The sequence below is a fragment of the Podarcis cretensis genome (assembly GCF_951804945.1).
Source record: "Podarcis cretensis genome assembly, chromosome: 8".
Lineage (NCBI taxonomy): Eukaryota > Metazoa > Chordata > Lepidosauria > Squamata > Lacertidae > Podarcis > Podarcis cretensis.
Genome location: NC_137177.1, coordinates 39,767,840 through 39,789,096, shown reverse-complemented (window position 1 = coordinate 39,789,096; position 21,257 = coordinate 39,767,840). Strand labels below are relative to the sequence as shown.

At 44.1% G+C, this 21,257-nt stretch overlaps 2 protein-coding genes across 2 annotated transcripts in view; one reads left to right on the top strand and one right to left on the bottom strand.

Annotated features, from left to right (window-relative positions):
* The window catches only part of GPI (glucose-6-phosphate isomerase), a 31,890-nt gene extending 25,279 nt beyond the window's left edge, over positions 1–6,611 (top strand). Inside the window, exons 13-18 of the mRNA XM_079988421.1 lie at positions 345–474; positions 1,617–1,693; positions 3,264–3,392; positions 4,508–4,583; positions 4,680–4,746; positions 6,049–6,611. Coding sequence (XP_079844547.1) covers positions 345–474; positions 1,617–1,693; positions 3,264–3,392; positions 4,508–4,583; positions 4,680–4,746; positions 6,049–6,172 — 603 coding nt within the window. The 3' untranslated portion in view covers positions 6,173–6,611. The remainder of the gene's footprint in view (positions 1–344; positions 475–1,616; positions 1,694–3,263; positions 3,393–4,507; positions 4,584–4,679; positions 4,747–6,048) is intronic.
* Positions 6,612–16,483: 9,872 nt separating this feature from the next.
* Positions 16,484–21,257, bottom strand: part of WTIP (WT1 interacting protein) — a 57,131-nt gene continuing 52,357 nt past the window's right edge. The window contains exon 8 of the mRNA XM_079988422.1: positions 16,484–21,167. Coding sequence (XP_079844548.1) covers positions 21,015–21,167 — 153 coding nt within the window. The 3' untranslated portion in view covers positions 16,484–21,014. The remainder of the gene's footprint in view (positions 21,168–21,257) is intronic.

Below are 21,257 nucleotides of genomic sequence, written 5' to 3'. Positions count from 1 at the left end.
TCCACGTTAATTACAGTTTGTGGGTTGTTCCACCAATAAGAGTTGTGGCTTGCTGGGTCACAGGCTGCCAGTGCTGCACAGAGTGTAGGCCTCTGTCCAACCCTCCTGGTGGTGCACAATTAGCTGTGTGTGTCTCCTCTGTTCTGGCTGATTCTAGTACTATGTATGTCTATATATGGTTCCATTGCTGCTGTTTTACTGTATGTCTTTTATTGAAATGAGTTTTATTTCCTGATTATTATTTTTGTTACACCTCTGCAAGTAGCTTGGAGACTTCTAAGGTGACTAATAAATTGAATTGGTGATGTTTTATGTATTAAGTCTGAACTTCTGCTGTCACTTAGGGAGACATGGAATCCAATGGGAAATACATCACCAAGAAGGGCACTCGTGTGAATTACAATACTGGTCCAATTGTGTGGGGTGAGCCTGGAACCAATGGGCAGCACGCTTTCTATCAGCTGATCCATCAAGGTATGTTGAAAAGTGGATCCCATATTCTGAGCATTTTAGTAGAGCCAGTTATCCCAGAGCTGGAAGGAGCTTTAGAGGCGGTGTCTCGTCCAGAAAAGGCAATATAGGACGACCAGGCAGGTGCCTGACCAGGCTGCACCTAATAACCTAATAAGAGCAACCCACATATCCAGACAACCTATGCCACTGTTAAACAACAACTTCAGTGTTGTTGATTTCCATGCCTGCTTTCCATAGTTAAACCCAGCTCAAGGTGGCTTACAACATCAAAAGATGTGTACACACACACACACACACACACAAATATAGATATATATAGTAGATTATGTAGTCATGATCAGTAAATGAAAACATCTCAGTAAGTATACAATTAAACAATCCCCACATGAGTCATAATAAGGTCTAACAATAAAAATACACAATTAAATCTTGACCCCCAACAAAAATCTGAGCACCAGCTTCTGTAGTGGGAGCCAGTCAGCCACCCACCCACCCTGTGGCCAGATGGTAATAGACCAGTTAAAGCAGGGAGCAGGTCATGTAGGACTCCCAGCAAAGATCATCTTCTCGTGTTCATTTGAAATCTGCAAATTACACATATTTAAAATTCATCTGGTTTTTATTGCTTATATCCCACACTTCATTCAAGAAGCTCAAGGCATCATGCACAGTCCCCCCCCCCCCGCCACCCGTATTACCCTCACAACAACCTTGTGAGGTAGGGTAGCCTGAGAGGGGGTTGACTGGCTCAAGGTGATGCAGTGAGCTTCACAGCTGATTTGGGGATCTGAACCCTGGTCTCCCAGGTCCAAACCAGACCTTGTAACCTCCACTAGTATACCACATTGGTTCACGTTCTGTCCTTTGGTGTAGCAGAGAGCAAGTTGATGTATCTCAGGCACTTATTAATCTGACCTCTGTAATAGTGCTCCAGTTTGATGTGAAGTAAGCATCTGCATAAGCCACTGTCAGTGTGTTGCAGCAGCAGAGATGCCAGGTCACTTAAAACTAAAGCAGCAAATTAGAATTCGTTTCCTATGGTTAGCCTTATAGAACAAGTTTTCTTAATTATCTCTGTAAAGTAACTTAACTGCATCAAGTGAGACTCTCATAATATATTTTTTCTTATTATTTTTTGGTAGGAACTCGTATGATCCCGTGTGACTTCCTCATCCCAGTCCAGACGCAGAATCCTATCAGGAAAGGGCTGCATCACAAGGTGAATGGCCAACAACCAATAGCTTGTTTTCAAAGCAGTTTCTTGCATGTGGGAAAACTTGCATACCACAGAGAAAGCAGATCCTTGCAAGAGATTCTTATTTGGAGATGCTTTCATACAAACTCAAGACACTCCCTTATACAGTGGAACCTCTACTCATGTACGGAATCCGTTCTGGAGGTCCTTTCGTGAGTCGATCTGGGTCGCTGGGAGAAGCGGCATTCTGCGCGTGCGCATTTGGTGGCTGTGTCGTTCTGCACATCTGCGGACAGCCGCTTCTGCGCATATGCAGACAGCGGCAGCTGCTTCTGCGCGTGCACAAATCACGGCAAACCTAGTATTTACTTCTGTGTTTGCCGCGGTCACGAGTTGGATTGTTTGCGAGTAGGGGCGGTGGTAAGTCACGGTTCTGCTGTACTGAATCAGTTTGCATGTCTGTTGAGCCCAACCTGGACTTCAGCTCCTGCCAGCACAAGGTTTTGAAGTATAGCTGTGTATAAAACAAGTACATTGAACAAAATTGCTATTTGGCATAATTCTATAATATGTATACATACATATGTGGATATATTTTACCTTGTGTAGCATAGCTGGCTTGGCTCAGCTTCTTGCTTTGATGAGCATTGTAAGAAATGAAGCCCAGTCTCTGGGTTCTGAGATTCCAGCATGTGCTATCAGAAGTGAATAGGTTCCATCTTCCTTGCTTTAAAGGGAGGCAGTGGCTAGCAGAGGGACTTGGCAACAGGCCTCCAGCCAGAGATACATTTTTTTAGCACACTAGATGTGTCAGCCAGCTTACTAATTATAGGGTGTGCTATCAATTATTGGTTTTGGGGAAGTGGGGGTGGGGTGGAGTTGGGTGAATAATCATGGTTAAAAAGGCACTTATCCTCATTGTTCCTTTTTGGATTTCACTTCCTTCAATCATAGTATTTGCAATCCTGCCCTAACCATTTATATTTTAATAGTAACTGAAATTGGCACCTTCCAAAATCTGGCAATTGCAAACATGGGCACTACCAGTAAATATTCAATTAATAGCTTAAAACGAGCATTTAAGTTGAAATAAATTCAACAGGGCTAGCTCACTTGCCTTTTTTTAGGTGTTGGCCGATAATTTTGTGGATCTCTGTAAAGCTGGAATCCCAAAATGTGGCAACTTCATTGCATTCCTACCACATGTGTGAGAAGTGCCCCTTAATTTTGCAGCCCTCCAACACCATGGGGTATGAATTAGATTTATATATTCGCCAAGCATAGAGGAGTAAGATGCCATTTCTGGAATGCTTTCAGTGCAATTTCCTTAAATGAAGCTGGAATTGCTTTGTAGGGAAATTTTGTCCACGTGGTATTCCAATCCTTGGCAATAGAAATAAAAATATTAATATGAACAGTTGTGATATGCAAATCTATTTTATTATGTGTTTTTTAAACATTTTTTTTTAAAAAAGGATGGAGAAAATCAGCAGCAGGGTATCTAAAATACGAAAGGGCAAACCACCTCTCTGTCCTAATCCTGGTCACCACAGAAAATGACACAGGCCTCTCTCTCTCTCTCCTTTCCTGCTAGATCCTTCTGGCCAATTTCCTTGCCCAGACTGAGGCCTTAATGAAAGGGAAGAGCGCAGACGAAGCTCGTAAAGAGCTGCAGGCTTCTGGGCTGAGCGGGGATGCCCTGGAGAAGATTCTTCCACACAAGGTACCTCAGTTGCAGCACCGTTTCAAGCACCTGGGTGGGTCACAGGCATTGCACCATGGTTTTGCAATTGGATGGATAAACTGAAGGCTAACCAGGGTGACTCCCCTGTAAGGAAAGGTTGCTGTGTTAGGGGCTTCTTAGAGGAAAGGTGAGCAAGAGGTGACATGATAGAAGTTGATTAAATTATGGCTACTGTGGAGAAAGTGGGTAGAGAAAAGTCCTGTCCTTCAATAACACCAGAACTCATGCCCATCCAATGAAGCAGAATGTTGGAAGATTCAGGACAGTAAAGAAATAATAATAATTTATTTATACTCCGCCCATCTGGCTGGGTTTCCCCAACCACTCTGGGCAGCTCCCAACAGAATATTAAAAACACGATAAAACATCAAAGATTAAAAACTTCCCTAAAGAAAGGACTTCTTCACACAGCTCAGAGTTAAATTGTGGAACTTGCTCCCACAGAAGGCAGTGGTGGCCAGCAGCTTTAGATGGCTTTAAAAAACAGTTTTGGACAAATTAATAGAAAAGGCAGTCAGTGGCTATTAGCTGTCAGGGGCAGTAATGTTTCTGAATACCAGTTGCTGGAAACCATAGCAGGGGAGAACACTCTTCTTGCTTGCTGGTTTTCGACAGGCATCTGGTTGGCCACTCTGAGAATAGGATGCTGGACTAAGTGGGGCATTGGTCTGATCCTGCTGGCTGTTCTAGTGTTCTGATGATACTGAGCCACCTACAGGCAAAGACTAGTTTGACACTATGGCCTGAACAGTCATCTGTTTTGAAGTGGTATCAAAATATTTATTGTCTTTAGAGTCTTACAGGGAAGGCAGGTCCCTGCTCCAAGGACACTACAAATCTAAGCCTGTTGGTGACAGCCAGGCACCAAACAAGGGATGAGTATGGGTGCTTGAGCTTTTGCTTTTATGAGCCGGAAGGACCCAAATGTTCAGACACAAGCTTGTTTAAGGGGAGATTTGAAGAAGTGACACACCCTGTAGCTCTTACGGTTTTTCACTGATGATTTGGCTGTGAAACAATAAGATGCATTATTGACAGGTGTCTGAAGAGTAGAGTGTAATAATAAATGCTTATCTCTTGTGTTTCCTTTATAGGTCTTTGAAGGAAACCGCCCAACCAATTCCATTGTGTTTACTAAGCTTAACCCATTCATCCTTGGAGCCTTAATTGGTAAACGTCTTACTCTTGAGTATTTGTATTCATAGGTTGCTTTGTCTTCTATAAGATTTACTATTCATCCTGCCTGTCTTCTTTAATCTGTTACAGCGATGTATGAACATAAGATCTTTGTTCAAGGAGTTGTATGGGATATCAACAGCTATGACCAGTGGGGGTAAGTCACTTTCATGTATATGGGGGGAGGGGCTTTCCTTGCAAAATGAGTCTCTGCTTTCCTAGGGGTTGGACTCCCACTTAACTTGAAAGGAGCCAAGATCAGTCTAGGCCAAACTTGTTTCATAGTGGAAGAGTAAGCTATTTGCACCTTGGCCTATTGCTGTAGCAACTTTACTAAAGGATCAGCAGGTATGTTCTTGACAGGTTGGACTGATCTTCACTGCCATCAATTGTGTGAGAAGTTTCCCCTTCAGACAACCAAGCTGCACTTACTGAAAAGCCTCCTGCTCTTTTTGGTTATGCTTTTATAAATAAAAACACCCACAAAAGCGAAAGTTAAACATACATAGGTAAAGGTAAAGGGACCCCTGACCATTATGTCCAGTCGTGGCCGACTCTGGGGTTGCGGCACTCAACTCGCTTTATTGCCGAGGGAGCCGGCATACAGTTTCCGGGACATGTGGCCAGCATGACTAAGCCACTTCTGGCGAACCAGAGCAGCGCATGGAAATGCCGTTTACCTTCCCACTGGAGCGGTACCTACTTATCTACTTGCACTTTGAGGTACTTTTGAACTGCTAGGTTGGCAGGAGCAGGGACCGAGCAACGGGAGCTCACCCCGTCACAGGGATTTGAACCGCTGACCTTCTGATCAGCAAGTCCTAGGCTCTGTGGTTTAACCCACAGCGCCACCCGCATCCCATTAAACATACATAGTTGGAAACATATACTGAAGGGAATGTATTATTTCCCTTTATTAATAATCCCACCTTTATTAAGAAGAGCCTTGCTGGATCAGGCCAAAGGGGGTTCATGAAGTCTAACATCCTGTTCTCACAGTGGCCACCCAGGCACCTGTGGGAAATGTGCAAGCAGAATTTGAGCCCAAGAAACCCTCTTCCCCTCCTGTGGTTTCCAGCAACTGGTATTCAGGAACATTACTGCCTCCAAACTGAAGGCAGAGCAATATCCATCAAGATTAGTAACCATGAAAATACACATTCTGGATTGCTTCTTCTCAGCCAGTAAAACTGTTCCCGTCAGTGTGTCTCAACAGCTAGCTAGCATGTATTTGGACTGGGAAGACCTCGGATCAATCCTGTGCTCAGCCACAAAGCCTGCCCTGTGCACCTCAGGTTGCACTGCCTACCACCGATTGTGTGGTTGCAGGCCTTGCTGATTTGCACCCATGCTGCCCTAAGCTTCTTGGAGGAAAACCAGGTTATAACCAGTGTCTAAGCCAGGCCTTTGGCCTCTAGCCTAAATCCATCCTTTTCCTTCCCTTTGTATGTAAAACCAGCGTTGAGCTTGGAAAGCAGCTGGCCAAGAAAATTGAGCCAGAACTGGAATCCGATGCGCCGGTGACATCTCACGATTCCTCCACCAACGGGCTGATCAACTTCATCAAGACACACCGGGCCTGATCCGAGGGCAGGAGGGCTGCGTGCCGACGACAATCCAACCGCCAAACACCCAGATCGATGTTGTAGTCTGTGCTTCGTTAACCACTCTTAACCGGAATAGCACTTTTTTCACCAGTTCTGGCCTCTCTTCACTTGTTAGCTGTTAACGGTTAGCCTTGTTGCTTTTTTGAGCGTTGTTGCAAACAAAACCTTTTTTAATCTTGTGACACCTGGAAAATGCTGTTTAGTTGCTGTTCATGGCAGCTGAATTGTAACTGTTGGGTACTGTTCCCCCACCCACTCACTTCCCGCTCCAGCTCCACTCTGTATTGCCTAGATGGAAGCTGCACAACAGGCAGCAGCAAAAAAACCCCTTTGCCTGCACTGTATCTTGTGAAGCTGGTGCCATTGTGAGACACCCTACCCCAACTTGTACAAGATTATACCACAGTTAACTAAACATGGCTGCTTTGTGTTTTTCTCCTTTTATTTTGAGGTGTGAATGTGGTGTCTAAGCACTTAATGGTTTTGTTGGCTCTTTCCCATGATATAGTTAACCTTTTGGTTTCATCCTGAGCTGAATATATACATGATACATATATGAAGGTTCTCATACACACAGCCATCAGTAGTCTTTAACCTTCGTGAAATTGTCTAATCCTCTTTTTAAAGCCAAGCAGATTTGTGGGAGCACACTATGTGCTGTTCTGAATCTTCCAGCATCTGGCTTCCTTGGAGGCCTATGAGTTCTCCTGTCATGAGAGGGGGAGAAAACTTACCTATCCACTTTTTCCTTGCCTTACATACCTGCCATGCCTCTTTTCTCTTAATTAAACCCCATGTGTCATGATTGTTCTTCACTGGGCAGTTGCTCTGGTCCCCTGGTTGTTTGGGTTCCCATTTTCTGAAGCTCTTCCAGCTCCACACTAAAAAGGTGAAGGTAAAGGTACCCTTGCCCGTACGGGCCAGTCTTGACAGACTCTGGGGTTGTGCGCCCATCTCACTTAAGAGGCCAGGGGCCAGCGCTGTCCGGAGACACTTCCGGGTCACGTGGCCAGCGTGACATCGCTGCTCTGGCGAGCCAGAGCCGCACACGGAAACGCCGTTTACCTTCCCGCTGGTAAGCGGTCCCTATTTATCTACTTGCACCCGGAGGTGCTTTCGAACTGCTAGGTTGGCAGGCGCTGGGACCGAGCAGCGGGAGCGCACCCCGCCGCAGGGATTCGAACCGCCGACCTTTCGATCGGCAAGCCCTAGGCGCTGAGGCTTTAACCCACAGCGCCACCTGCGTCCCGCGGGAGCGCTCCACACTACCCTCTGCTAATTGTAACTCGAAGAGGGGTCTCCTAACTGCTCTCAGCACCCTTAACAAACTACAACTGTTTAAAGCTGCATGGTCCTGCTTGATGTCCCCTCATTCTGCAGCAGGACTTGGGGGAGAATCCCTCAGGCCCATTCTGGCATTTTATCAAAGTGGTGCCATTAAGAACATGAGAATAGCCCTGCAGCAGCTGGATCAGACCAAAGGAGGCCCATCTTGTCCAGCATCCTGTTCTCACAGGGGCCTGAACCTCATGGGGAGCCAGCCATTTACATCTCCCTTTTTGTGTGTGTATTGACTCACATGGTCTTGTAATTCTTTTCTGAAGGCAACAGAAGTGCTGAGGGGGCAAAAGCAGGTAAGATAGTCTTCTCTGCAACCTGGTGGCCTCCAGATGTGTTGGACTAAATCTCCCATCAGCCCCAGGTAGCATGACTAACAGCTATGAATGATGGGAGCTGTAGTTCAAATCATCTCAAGGGTACCAGGTTGGAGAAAGCTGGCTTCTGGGCCCCTACTTCCCTTTTGTAGCCTCTCAAAATGACTTGAGCCACATCTAAGTTGCTTTTCTTCCAGAATAGCTACTCGAAAAGCTCTTTCTCCATTTGACATGCTCCATTCCCCTATCATGAATTAATTGCAGAGAAGAGAGCTGGAGATTAAGGGGTGCGTTGTACAAACACCGCAGCTCAAGGATGGTGAGGCAGTTTTACTGCTCAATACAAACAGATGTACAAAGCTCATTTAAACACTTGGTTCAGTCAGACAAGTGGTTTTGCAGGCATTCAGTGTGGCGAAGCTTGAACAAAGATCCACCTGGAGGCTGTTAAATTAAGAGTCCTTCCAACCTATACAACAATAGGTTTAAAATTTCAAATACTCTTTATGGCATATGCTTTTGTGGACTAGAGCCCCACTTCAGATGCATGAAAGAAAAACGTAGAGGTATTTGGTTCAAAGCCCAAGAAACCAACACAAAACATTAAAACCAAAATCTCAGTGCAGGACCATTTAATATAGCAATTAAAATTATCAACAAAAATTGATTGGTGGCATCAACTTTGTAGGGAAAAGAGCACCTAGCCCTCCATATGTTGCTGAACTAAAACTCCCAATATCTGACCACTCATGCTTGCTGGAGCTGTAGTGCTGTTCAGAAGTAAGGTCCATTGTGTTCAGTGCAACTTACTCCCAGGTAAGGGTGTATAGGGTTGTACCCTAAATCAGGACTAGAATGGTAAGCAAATAAAAGGATATTGCTTGAAGTGACTGCTAAGGAACAAAGGGAAAAATTGAACCAGCCCTTCCACTCAAAACCACATTTTCTCCTTCCTAAGCAATATTGATGTTCCCTTTCTATGAAGGATGATTTATGCTCATGACCTAGTACTTTAAAAGTGGTCAGTTTAAGTTTAACAGCCTTGGTGGTCCTCAATACCCTCCCCAAATGAAATTAAAACATTCCTCTTTGGCACCTTTCAGTCACATAACGTGTGCACAATAATAGGTCAGAAAAATCTTTCTCGCTATCCCAGCTGTGCTGCATCTGCACCATTAAAGTCTCCCTGCTCCAAATTTTCATCTAAGATAAGCATTATAGCTGCCCACTGGCACTGTGAAAATAAAAGTATGTGCAAAGGCTAGATGCAATTTCTGTGTGTGTAAGGGTTGCTTATGTATTAGTTAATTTGGAAGCCCTTTGAAGAATTCTACAAAGGGATCAAAGACAAATGATTAGAAAGATTTCAGCAAACTGAAGAAAGATCGGACCAGATCAAAGGGAGCAGCTGACAGTTGTTGGCTTGCCATGACTGAGCCTGATTCAGCGGCTTGTTTTGTACCTCCTGACATATATTCCCGATAGTCCTAAAACAGCATCGTTTACCGTACTATAGGAGTATATGCTGCTAACTTATGATAATATGTGTTCGCTCATTTGATTTTGCTATCAGTGAAACAATGATGGATATTATGGAGGAAAAGCTAATTCTGAGTTACAGATAAGAAATGCTTTGCTGGATCAGACCAGTGGCCTTCCTTGTTTAAAAAAAAGCTCAGCAACTTTGACCTGAACCCCCAAAAAGAGGGTAGATCACTGCCAGTTTTTAATTCTGTGAGTAGATCGCAGACTCTTGGGAGTTGGCCACCCCTGGCCTATCTGGTCTAGCACCCTGGCCTCACACTGGCCAAGAGGTGGCTGTGGGAAACTAGCAAGCAGGATTCAGGTACAAGTGCCCTCCCCTTCTCGTGGTTTCCAGCAACTGGTTCCAGCATTACTGCATTTGACCATGGAGGCAAAATATAGCCATCTTTGCTAGTAGCCATGGAAAGCCATTTGTCAGTGAATTTATCCTGTCCCCTTTTAAAGCCATTTAAAAGTTAGTGGCCATCACTGAATACAGAGGGCCATGGGGAAGTAGGAGTTTTTAGTCTCAAATTAATGTCAGTTCTGGTATATATATATGGAAAAGGTATAATCAGGCAATTACATTTCACTTCATTCTTATACATTATGCCCTGCTCTCAAATTTAGACATTTCCACTGAATTGGCTTATATGTAAAGTAGTAATACCCTAAAACCAAGGCAATCTTTCCCAACTTAGCACCCGGTAGCTGTTTTGGACTACAACTTCCATCAGCTTCAGCCAATGTGGCCATGCTTGCTTGGGCTGATGGGAGTTGTAGTTTAAAACATCTGGAGGGCTGGGCTGCTGTAGTCTTTAGTTATTAGTCTTCCCTTACCTGTATATCAAATCGGAGCATCGTAGGATTGTTGAAATTTCCCTGAAGAATGTGAACTACAGTGGTACCTCGGGTTACATACGCTTCAGGTTACAGACTCTGCTAACCCAGAAATATTACTTCGGATTAAGAACTTTGCTTCAGGATAAGAACAGAAATCGTGCTCCGGCAGCGCGGCAGCAGCGGGAGGCCCCATTAGCTAAAGTGGTGCTTCAGGTTAAGAACAGTTTCAGGTTAAGAACAGACCTCCAGAACGAATTAAGTTCTTAACCCGAGGTACCACTAATGTTTTGTACTACAAATAAATTGAATCATCATTATTTTTAATTATTAAACAAAAACTACTTGGATAATAACTTGGCTAGCACACAGGCATGCTCTGGGACTTTGCAAGCAATTCTGGGGCATAGAATTTGGGTAATTGGCTACTTTCTCTGTGGCGGCCCCTAGGCTGTGGAGCCCCCTCCCCACAGAGGTGCACCCAGCACCTTCATTATACAGCTTCTGGTACGAACCTCTTTACCCTGGCTTTTGACACTTGTTTTTAGAACCCATCTTATTTTTATGGTTGTAAGGTGTTTTAAACCATTTTGAATATGGTGTTTTAATACTGTAAACCCCCCACCTGAGACCTTAGGGTGAAGGGAAGGGAAGGCAATAAACAAAGAAGCAAATGAGACGACAGTGGGCATGCATCTATAGTTGTACAGTTTTTGGTTCGTTACAGAGAAGGTTCTTTAACATCCCTAGTTGGCCAGCCATCCCCCCTTTCTGCTGAGAAGAAAACTATAGTCCCACAGAATCTGTAACACTGGGTGAAAGCCACATGAAGGCTTTCACCCTGCCCTTGGTGGCATGGGTGACTGCAGGACTGGCTTATCCATGAGGCTAGGTGATACAATTGCCTGAGGTGGCAGATCCATGGGGCAGAAGATCCGGTCTCCAAGGAATGCATTGGCTGCTGCTGCTGCGAGTATGATGGCTGCTGCACACTCCTTGAAGGCCAGATTGGCTGCCTCCTTGGCTATCCCCCCTCCCCATGCTACCTCTACAGAAGCCTCTCGACGAACAGAAGGTGCTGCTGGTCTTCCACCCCCAGGGAGGAAATGGGGGCTTTCCTTCGGGTCCCCTGGGTTCTGCATCTACCTGGTTTGATTCAGAGCAGGCCTGTTTCCTTCTGAGTCCCACTTCAACCGTCAGGTGACGTTGCTTTGATTTCCTTCCCCCACCTCTCCAGTGCAAATCCTTATTCTCCCATTGTTCCATGTCTGGGTGGTTCACCTCAGGCAGCAAAACATCTTGGGCCAGCCCTGAGCCCAACATCTTGGGCCAGCCACTGTATGTGGCCAGTGTTCTGCAGTCATCTCAGTGGGCTAAGAACAATACAGCCTACAGCAGGGGTCAGCAACCTTTTTCAGCTGTGGGCTGGTCCACTCTCCCTCAGACCTTGTGGGGGACCGGACTATATTTTGAAAAATAAAATAAAAATGAACGAATTCCTATGCCCCACCCTACAAATAACCCATAGGTGCATTTTAAATAAAAGCACATATTCTACTCATGTAAAAATACCAGGCAGGCCCCACAAATAACTCAGAGAAGCATTTCACACATTCTATTCATGTAAAAACACGCTGATTCCCGGACCGTCCGCGGGCCAGACTGAGAAGGTGATTGGGTCGCATCCGGCCCACGGGCCTTAGGTTGCCTACCCCTGGCCTACAGGATAGACTTGCTTAATAGCTACACAAGGCCTCCGCCTGCCACAAGGAGGAGCATTCCAAGGGGGAAAGGAGCTAAGTGCAGAAGGGAGATAGAGCTGCAGGATGTATCTGCTGCATGGGAGTTAACTGATCATTCCAGTAGGGGTCACCCAGAGACAGTGAGGAAAAGGACTGGGAGACTGATGGATGCCACAAGCATAGGAAGAGGCGACCGCGAGGCAAACTGCTGGGCTGCCTTTCGTTGGGGCAAAGCAAGCTATCAAGAAACATGAGAACATAAGACCAGTGGCCCATCTAGGCCAGCGTTCTCTTCTCACAGCAGCTGACCAGATGCCCACAAGAAGCTTGCAAGTACATGAGTGCAAGGAGCATTTGTCCTTCCTGTGGTTTTTAGAAACTGATATTCAGAAGCATTACTGCCTCCAGCTGTGCAGGCAGAGCATAGCAATCATGGCTCCTCATCATCTATATAGCCTCCACAAATTTGTCTAATCCTCTTTTAAAGCCATTCAAAGTTGGTAGCCATGGCTGCCTACTGTGGGAGAGAGTTCTGTAGTTTAGCTATGCCCTGCATGAGGAAGGACTTTCTTTTATCTCTCCTGAATCTTCCAACATTCAGCTTCATCAGACAGCTGGCCAGCTAACAATGGAATCCAATGATTTTAACCCTTGCTGGATCCAGGAATTAGAAGGGACTCAGGCATACAGCCTAACCCCCAACCCCAAACTCGCAACAATATGTTGTACAAAACAGCGTTTATTATTTGGAACCAACAAGGCACCTGAAATTATTTTCAGAGACAAAGTAATAGCTGAAGCTACCACTTGCTTCTATTTTTTAAAATATGAGTATCATTTAAAAAGGTAAAGGGACCCCTGGCCATTAGGTCCAGTCGTGGATGACTCTGGGGATACGGCGCTCATCTCGCTTTATTGGCCGAGGGCGCTGGCATTTGTCTGCAGACAACTTCCAGGTCATGTGGCCAGCATGACTAAGCCGCTTCTGGCGAACCAGAGCAGCACACGGAAACGCCGTTTACCTTCCCGCCGGAGCGGTCCCTATTTATCTACTTGCACTTTGATGTGCTTTCAAACTGCTAGGTTGGCAGGAGCAGGGACCGAGCAACGGGAGCTCACCCCGTCACGGGGATTTGAACCGCTGACCTTCTGATTGGCAAGTCCTAGGCTCTGTGGTTTAACCCACAGCGCCTTCATAAATATGTATATGCATAATCAATCATTTAGGAGGGGGGGGGGATTTATTTGATTTTAATATGATGCAGCCAGACAACATAGGAGGCAGATGCAAGGCTGTCTTTTCTTTGGAAGAGAGATGGAAGGAGTGCTCTAAGATGGCCCCTGTGGTCTTTGTATGTAAATAGGTATGCTGACCTCTGTCAGGAGGAGGGCAGGGGGAACATGTCCCGCTATTTCTCCATGATATCTCAGCAGCATTTGGTACCATTAAACATCGTATTCTACTGGAGTGGATGTTTGGGGTGGGTGGCACTGCTCGCAATGGTTCCAGTCCCACTTTGATTGTTCTTTTCAGAGGGTTGTGCTTGGGGAGTTTTGTTCAGCCACCTGGAGCCTTCAATGTGGGGCTGCCTTTGAAGACGACAAACAGCATCAGACACAGCAAGAACTCTGTGGTCAGACTGTTGATCAGGGAGGATGGTCTAAACACATAAATCCAATTCAAAGCACTGGTATTCCCTTCTAAAGCCCTATGCGGCTCAGAACCCCAATACCTCAGAAACTTGCAGAAGAGAAGAACAGAAGAAACAGGCAGCTAAAGAATGAGAAAGGGATAGTGAGAAAGAAGATGGTGGCAAAACCTCCCAGGTCTCAAGAGTAGGAGTTTGATGGAATGCGCCACACAATAAATAAGAGATCCAGCCATCTTATTCTTAATAGAAGCTTCTAGAACCATGTGCTTTACTGCTTCCTTGGGGACGCACATTTTTTTCCGTACAGCCAAGAAACCTCAGATCGCCGAGGCAGGGCTTAAAGCAAAAAGGTTATTAGAGTAAACTACCATATAATTAAGATAATTGTGAACAATAACATCATTTAAGAAGAAGGTGGGTTGGGTTACCACAGACGACTCATCATGCCGTCTGTCAATGCTGGAAAGAAAGAGAGACACGCATTCAGCAGGCAAGTCCAGGCAGCAGCTCTCAATGCTGGGCAGAATGTGAGGCATAGAAGGTTGGGCACCAGATGCTGCCAAGTAAGATCAAACAACTGGTGGCCAGGGCAGGGGGGTAGCCTTGCAAAAACAAATTTGTCACAGTGGGGCAGATAGTATCAGCTCCTCATGACTCTAATACAGTGGTTCCTCGGGTTAAGTACTTAATTCGTTCCAGAGGTCCGTTCTTAACCTGAAACTGTTTATATCCTGAAGCACCACTTTAGCTAATGGGGCCTCCTGCTGCTGCCGCGCCGCTGGAGCACGATTTCTGTTCTCATCCTGAAGCAAAGTTCTTAACCTGAGGTACTATTTCTGGGTTAGGGGAGTCTGTAACCTGAAGTGTATGTAACCTGAAGCATATGTAACCCAAGGTACCACTGTACCACCTTCCCTATCTAAGGCCCTTGGTGTGATTTAGGCTGCAACATCCATCAACTTGGCAAAGGCAGGGCTGGTGGTTCTGCTAAGAGATCCTGGTGGAGGAGATTCTGAATGTGTTTGAGGACAGGGATTTGAAAAGTCACCAAACAAGACCGCTTGTTACTGCTCTTACCTTGCCTTTCCAGAGGGAAAGACTCTCACAATCCTGCTAGGGTGCTCCTGTACGCTGGGTGTAGGTAACAGAAGATACCTGCGACAATGGATTCTGCAGGAAAGAAAATGAAACCAGGATATATTATTTTGAAGTGCAATCAAAAAGAACCTGATCTAAACTTTGCTACAAATTCTAAAAAGACAAGTGTCGCTGAAGTGAACCAGAAGCACTTGGTTTGCCACAACTGCTGCGCATTTCAAGACTTCTCACTGGATTGTGTCCTAAGTCTTGCAGAATATCCCAGCCGGCATTGTAAGCAGCATTTAAATGCAATCTTTAACCTTACCTGCATCCTTTTTATCGTCCAAAAATATCTGGAGCATCTATTTGTGAACCCTGGGCTGTTAACAGATCGTGTTGTTTGATTAGGAGACACTTCATTGTTGCTGAGTTTTTGCCAAAAGTAAAAGGGAAAAAAAGCACCTTTTGGGCCAATTAGTGTGAAGTCTTTGCTTGTTTAAGGCATCTCTAGGAGTTGTTTTTCCTGCTTCACATTCCTCCTTTTGCTCCCTGGCTACTTTTAAAAGCAGCTGAGCAATTGCTGCATTTCCAAACACAAAGAACAATAGCACTTCATGCACCGCAAAGGCCATTGGAGCAAATATTGATCAGGGGGCTTGAATGCTAGAAAAGCTTTTGCAGAAGGGGCACACCCAATATTGCTAGGAGAAAAAAAAGATGAAAAGTCTAGCTGATCACCTGCTGATCTAGAGATTCCAGTCTCTTATAAATGAGGGCGTCTTTTCTAAAGCCAGAAAAATAAATCCTCTTTCTTGACTGGCCTCTACATGACTGGCAATGATCTCATTTCCTCTCTCCCCCACCGATATTTGCAGAGGTGGGTCAAAATAATACCACCCACAGAGATGCATCACATTGATAATAAAGGTAAAAGGGAGGATTTAGGGATAAGCTGCTGCTGCTTTTAGTAGATTTTAAACCATGACTACCAGATTTTATTTTATTTTAAAGTCCCAGGTTTCCACAGAAGACTTTGATGTATGCAGGAAAGTCAAAGCAGTATAACTACCTTAGCAGTTTAAGCTCTGAATCCGTTCAGATAATGAATTCTGGATTTATTTTATTTTTTAAGAATACTTGATAGACTTCTGTCTTTAAGTGCATAACACCACACCTTAAAAATGGGCCTCATTACAATTTTGTCTCCTGTGGGGTGAACCTCTCTTCTTCCCAACTTTCAAAAAGCAGTTGCCAGCAGTAAAATTGCTGATTCAATCATCCCAAGAAGGGAGCTGGGGAAGTGAGATAAATAGTGGTAACAAGAGATGAAGCTGCAGATCTTTTTGACAAATTAAATATGAACAAATCACCAGGTCCAGGTGGCATCTACCAGAAAGTTCTTAAAAGAACACAAGATGTGAAAATGCTGATCTTCTAACACAAATATAAAATTTCTTTCTAAGATCAGCTTACATACGTGAGGACTGGAAAGTGGCCACTGTAACCCTTTAAAAAACAAAACAAAACCACTGGCACATTTAAAAGTGTACAAAGGACAGCTGTTGGAGGGGTGTGTGTGGATTTGTGGGTAAGAAAAGGCTTGTACCATCTTTTCCCCATCTCTTCCACTTTAAATGCCCTGCTTCCTGATGCAGCTTTGCCATTTATTTGTTTTTTAAAAAATAAAAGTTAAATGACAAAATAAAAAGGTCTTGGAGCAGCATGGCATGAAACACGCAGTATGTTCCCATAACCAATCAATTCCTTCTAGGTAACACACTATAAAATCAGAAGTAACTACAAAATGTCTTTATTGAAAAAAAAAAGCAGATTATAACATCTAAGGTTAAATGAAATTCTGACTTTTAATATTAAAATAACTTAGGACGATAGCAAGCAGCTTCTTTAGATAAATAAATCTACATTTCCCAACTTTAATTCTTCAACAATCAAGGAAACCAAATGACAAGACAAAAACCTGGCAAGTCAATCTATGTACTAACTAAAAGGCCGAAGGTTTTAGAATGATATATACAAACAAGGTTAAACTAACATATTTGCAGCATGTAAACTAGACACGATATACAAATTGGGCATTTAATATATTTCCTACAAAATAAAAATCAACATTGGTCCAAGTTCTTGGAAAAAAAACTATATTCTTTTAAAGAAAATGAAAATAATTCTCAAGAAAAAAACTTAATTTAAGTCAAATTATATACTCTAGTTATGGCATTAGTTGCATGATGAATCACAAACTTTCCTCAGGGCATGAGAAAGCAGCTTTTGTGTGCCTTCTTCGAGCTTTGGTTTAAATTCTTGGACTTCTTGAAATTCTGAATTTCAGAATGTGCACCCTCTATTTTTAAGCAATTCTCTTTTCATTCAAATTCAAAACTACTTTGGTCTTTCCTTTGGAACCTTATAATTTTAAGGGATATGGTGGAACTTCCAAGTAGGCTGTTCTTTTGCATTTTCCAACAAGAGAGAAATGTGGAAGGCAAAATTCCTGCTTTTTTCATTAATGCAAAGACTAAGCAATGAAAGTGAAAGTAGAAAGAATAGGAAAAATCACCAATAAATATTATGGCACAAATGAAAGAAGTGTTCCATCCCTGTTAAATAAGAATTCTCTCGAAGCAAGCATAAAAAGCTGCCTCAAACTCTTTGTCCCTCTAATCCAGCCTTCTGGTGCCCTCCAGATATTGGACCCTAACTCCCATCTGAAGGGCACCACGTTGGCAAAGGCTATTCTAGTTCAGTGTTGCTTCCTGACTGGCAGGAATTCTGCAGAGACACAGGGAGACACAGGCCTTTTGCATCACGTGCTACCTGTTCCTTTCAACTGGAGAAGTCTGGGACTGCCTGCACACTGAGCTATGCGCACCCCCCAAAAACAACAACTTGAAGGGAGTTTCTTTTTATACTTTCCAAGGAAAAGAGGTAAAACGTTTCACTCTAATTTCAGTGCACACCATTTCAGAGTCGCTGTGGGAAGCTTTCTGGATGCTTTCTTCTTAACAAAAAATAATTAAGGAAATCTAAACAAGCTCTGTTTTTCAAAACGGAAAGAAAAAAGTTGGCAAGACACAGCCCACTGAGCCGTGATCAAATTCCGCTTTCTGTGGAAAAACAGTTTATGGAAAATGACTGCATTCTGGACAGGGCAAACTTGGTCTTGCTAGAAATAAAAAGGTTCAGCATCTATACAACAATACGGAACTGCGTAAAAAAAAGACAAGAAAAAAAAAAAAGACCTGAAACATTTTTAACAAGTGAAATTAAATACTCCATTCCAACGGATGTCAGTTTAGAACAGTAAAAACAGTAGTGTATGTACATAGTGCGGATGTTGTGCTATTCACTGAAAATTAAGGCAGGAATATGAATTCAAAGGTTTGCCACTAATATGGTCAAGGCACTGGGTAATACAGACTTCCCTGACTTGGCGGCTTTCAGATGTTCTAGACTGCAACTCCCATTGTGGTTATAGGGTGGGAAGAGAGGAAGAGAGTTAAACGTAAATGATGGAAGATTGGTTTTAGGTGGACTGGCCCCAACCCAGAGAATCACAGGAGAAGAGCATGCACAATGTTGAGCGTTCAGCAGGGATAACCAACACAAATGCTGTTGGACTACAATTCCCACCAGCTCAGCTTAGTATGGCCAATGTTCAGGGATGATGAGAGTTGCAGTCCAACAGCATCTGAAGGTACTTCAATGGCTACCTCTGATGTTCCGAGAAACAAAGCATGCTGTACAAGGGATCCAAATACGACGAGCATCCATCACTCCAGGTTGTGGCATGTACTAGCCTCCACACCCCATGAAACAAGCTGGGCCCACTGGATCAAGACTGTTGTTTCCAACACCAAGAGGGCCCAAGCATTATCCTGCATCAGTTCAAAAAGGCAGCATTTCTTCCTTGCTGGAGAGAGAACAGGTATATTTTTAATCCATTATACTTTATAATATAAAAAGGGGGCAAAATCTCAAAACCGTTCCTTTGCCATTTATTTTTTCTCTGTATAATTCCAGCAAAACAGTTTGGTACCTTCCTTGACTGATGCCTTTTAGGTTTTGTTGGAATAGAACTTCCATCAAATCCAGCCAGAGCAGACGTGGTGTGTGAAGCCTGCTTTGAGGGGTTTGGTTTGGTTTGCTTTCAAAGCATAACACTGATGTTCTGTTGGCTGTTGTGGCAGACAGCTTGAAAACGAAAGGATCAGATTCTTAGTTTTGCTGAAATTACTGGAGCATACAACTGTTTACAACAGACAGAAATCTGGCCCCCGCATGTAAAAGCTAAAACCAGTTAAAACATGCTTAAGGTCGATAAAGTCTTATGAGTCTACAGAGTTCTGGGTGTTTTGTAGGAGCTCAGGCAAAACAGGAAAATATGAACATTTCAAGGAACTCTTTGTGTTTGTCATTAAGTATCGTTTTTACTTCCGCTTGGCCTCCAAGGACATCTCCAAGTAGGTCTGCACATCATAAAATTGTCTCTGGAGAGGCGATGGGTAAAGACTTTCAAGGTGGATTTGGTGCAAATGAAAATTTCAGCATACCACTGGCAAATCTATCAGTGACTCCCATCTTCCGCCACCCTGTTTTCCAGGGTGATTGGTTCTTGTTACTGAACTGTCCAAACAAGCTGCTCTTGCCAGACATTCTAGGTGATTACACGATGTTTAAATGGCCTTTATTAAATGTGGCATGACCCCACTTCAACCTGAAAAAAAAGTCGGGTGGGAGGAGGGGAGATATGGGGCAAATGCCCCTCAGGGCCTCCTTGGAAAACTGCTATGTGCTTGTCAAGGGTCACTTGTTTCCTAATAACCTGAAATCAGTTTGAAAATGCTGGGGATTCAATCATTAATAATTTGACCTCCAGAGTTGAGCTTATCAAGAGGCAAGCTGTAAAAATCCAGCATGGAGCAAACCAATTCAAAAGGACCTCTCTGGAAAAAGCATGTCTGCCACCTGCAACTGAAACCACACCATAAATCTGCTGCCCTTAAAAACACACACACACAACAAAGGCAACATATAATCTAGCACAATTGCAAAACAAGTAGAATTTTGCATAGTCAGGAGGACTTAAGTTATTAGCTGAAATTGAGAGAGCCTGACCAAAGACACTGACCAAAACAAAAAACAAAAAACACACACCAGAATTTGAGGACCTGGGAAGCCACCCCTAGTGGCTGTTTATCTGCCACTAATAAGCAGGCAGTGATGTCCAGAGTGCCAGGGCCAAGTCACTGTGAGGAAAGACATGTTAAAACAGGAGACTCTCATTCCTTCGTTGCCTCTTATTAGGCTTGAATGAGCAAGGGAGCATCACAAGGCAGGGTGGGAACATCTCAGCTCTTAGGCAGCCTTTCAGGTTTCTGCATCCCATCACACCAGCCTTCCTCCCAGATGTTTTAGACTACAACTCCCATTAGTCCCTGCCAGTACACCAATAGTACTATTATAAGCAACTATGCCCATAACTATATAGCTGCCTGCCAGCTCAAGGAGGCTATGAAGTCTCAACCTGCCCTGCAGTCTTGGACTATGTTGTAACTGGATCTGGCCTGCATCCCTAAACTGGTAAAATAATGGGCACCAGAACTCCCACACAAGGGATACCAAACATCTAAGAAAGCCCCTGCAAAAATGCTTGTTGCATCGATGATTCCTCAGTGGGTTCAGTTCATATAATATTCTACAAAGAGCTTCTTCCACATCTCTCTTGTTGGCACTGTATGAAAGCACCATGGCCTAAGACAATGAATTTCTCCCCCACAGAACAACTTCTTTCTCTTAAGTTATGTTTAAATCTGACCATGACTAAAAAACAAAACAAAACCCAATCCTCTCCTGCAACAACCACCCAGACCCTCATATTGTGAGGTCATTTCTCAAAACGCCTCAAGCCAAGATACAATGAGACCCAGCATAAAAATGTAGCATTTATCCACTTTCTCCTGCAGCACTGCTGCAAGCGGTTAAGATTCTTGCAGGGACCCAAACTACAATGGGACAAAACTATGATGAACGGATGGCCCTGCCTAGCATAGCACAGAAAACAACACTTCTCGCTGCACTTTTACAGTTACATCCACGTGGTGCATCATTTTTCAAGTACCCAGTGTCTTGGGAGGAATTATTTAGGCACACACTCTGAGAGGCGCACCTCTCTTTTCAGTCTCAGAAGCAATAAATAAACTTGGCTGCTTTGTCTCTTAAAAGAAGAACTGACAAGTCATCTGTGGAAATCTTCTCCCGCCAACAACGGCCTCCCTCCTGGTTGCAATTTGATGGGGTGAGAAACACCTCAGAGTTCTGTAATGTGCATTGGGTATCCAGGGGGAGGGTGGGGTGGCACTGTCATACTGAGGCGCCTGATGTGACAACCATGGCAAAGCAAGTGCCCCTCTAAAGGATAACAACGGCGGCCTTCTTCGTCATTGAGCTGGAGTCCACAGTCCTAAGAGGAACAAGAGTATGCACATGTTACGACAGCTGGGGGAAACTCCTAATGAAAAGAATCACATTTAGGCAGCCCTCACCAACCTGG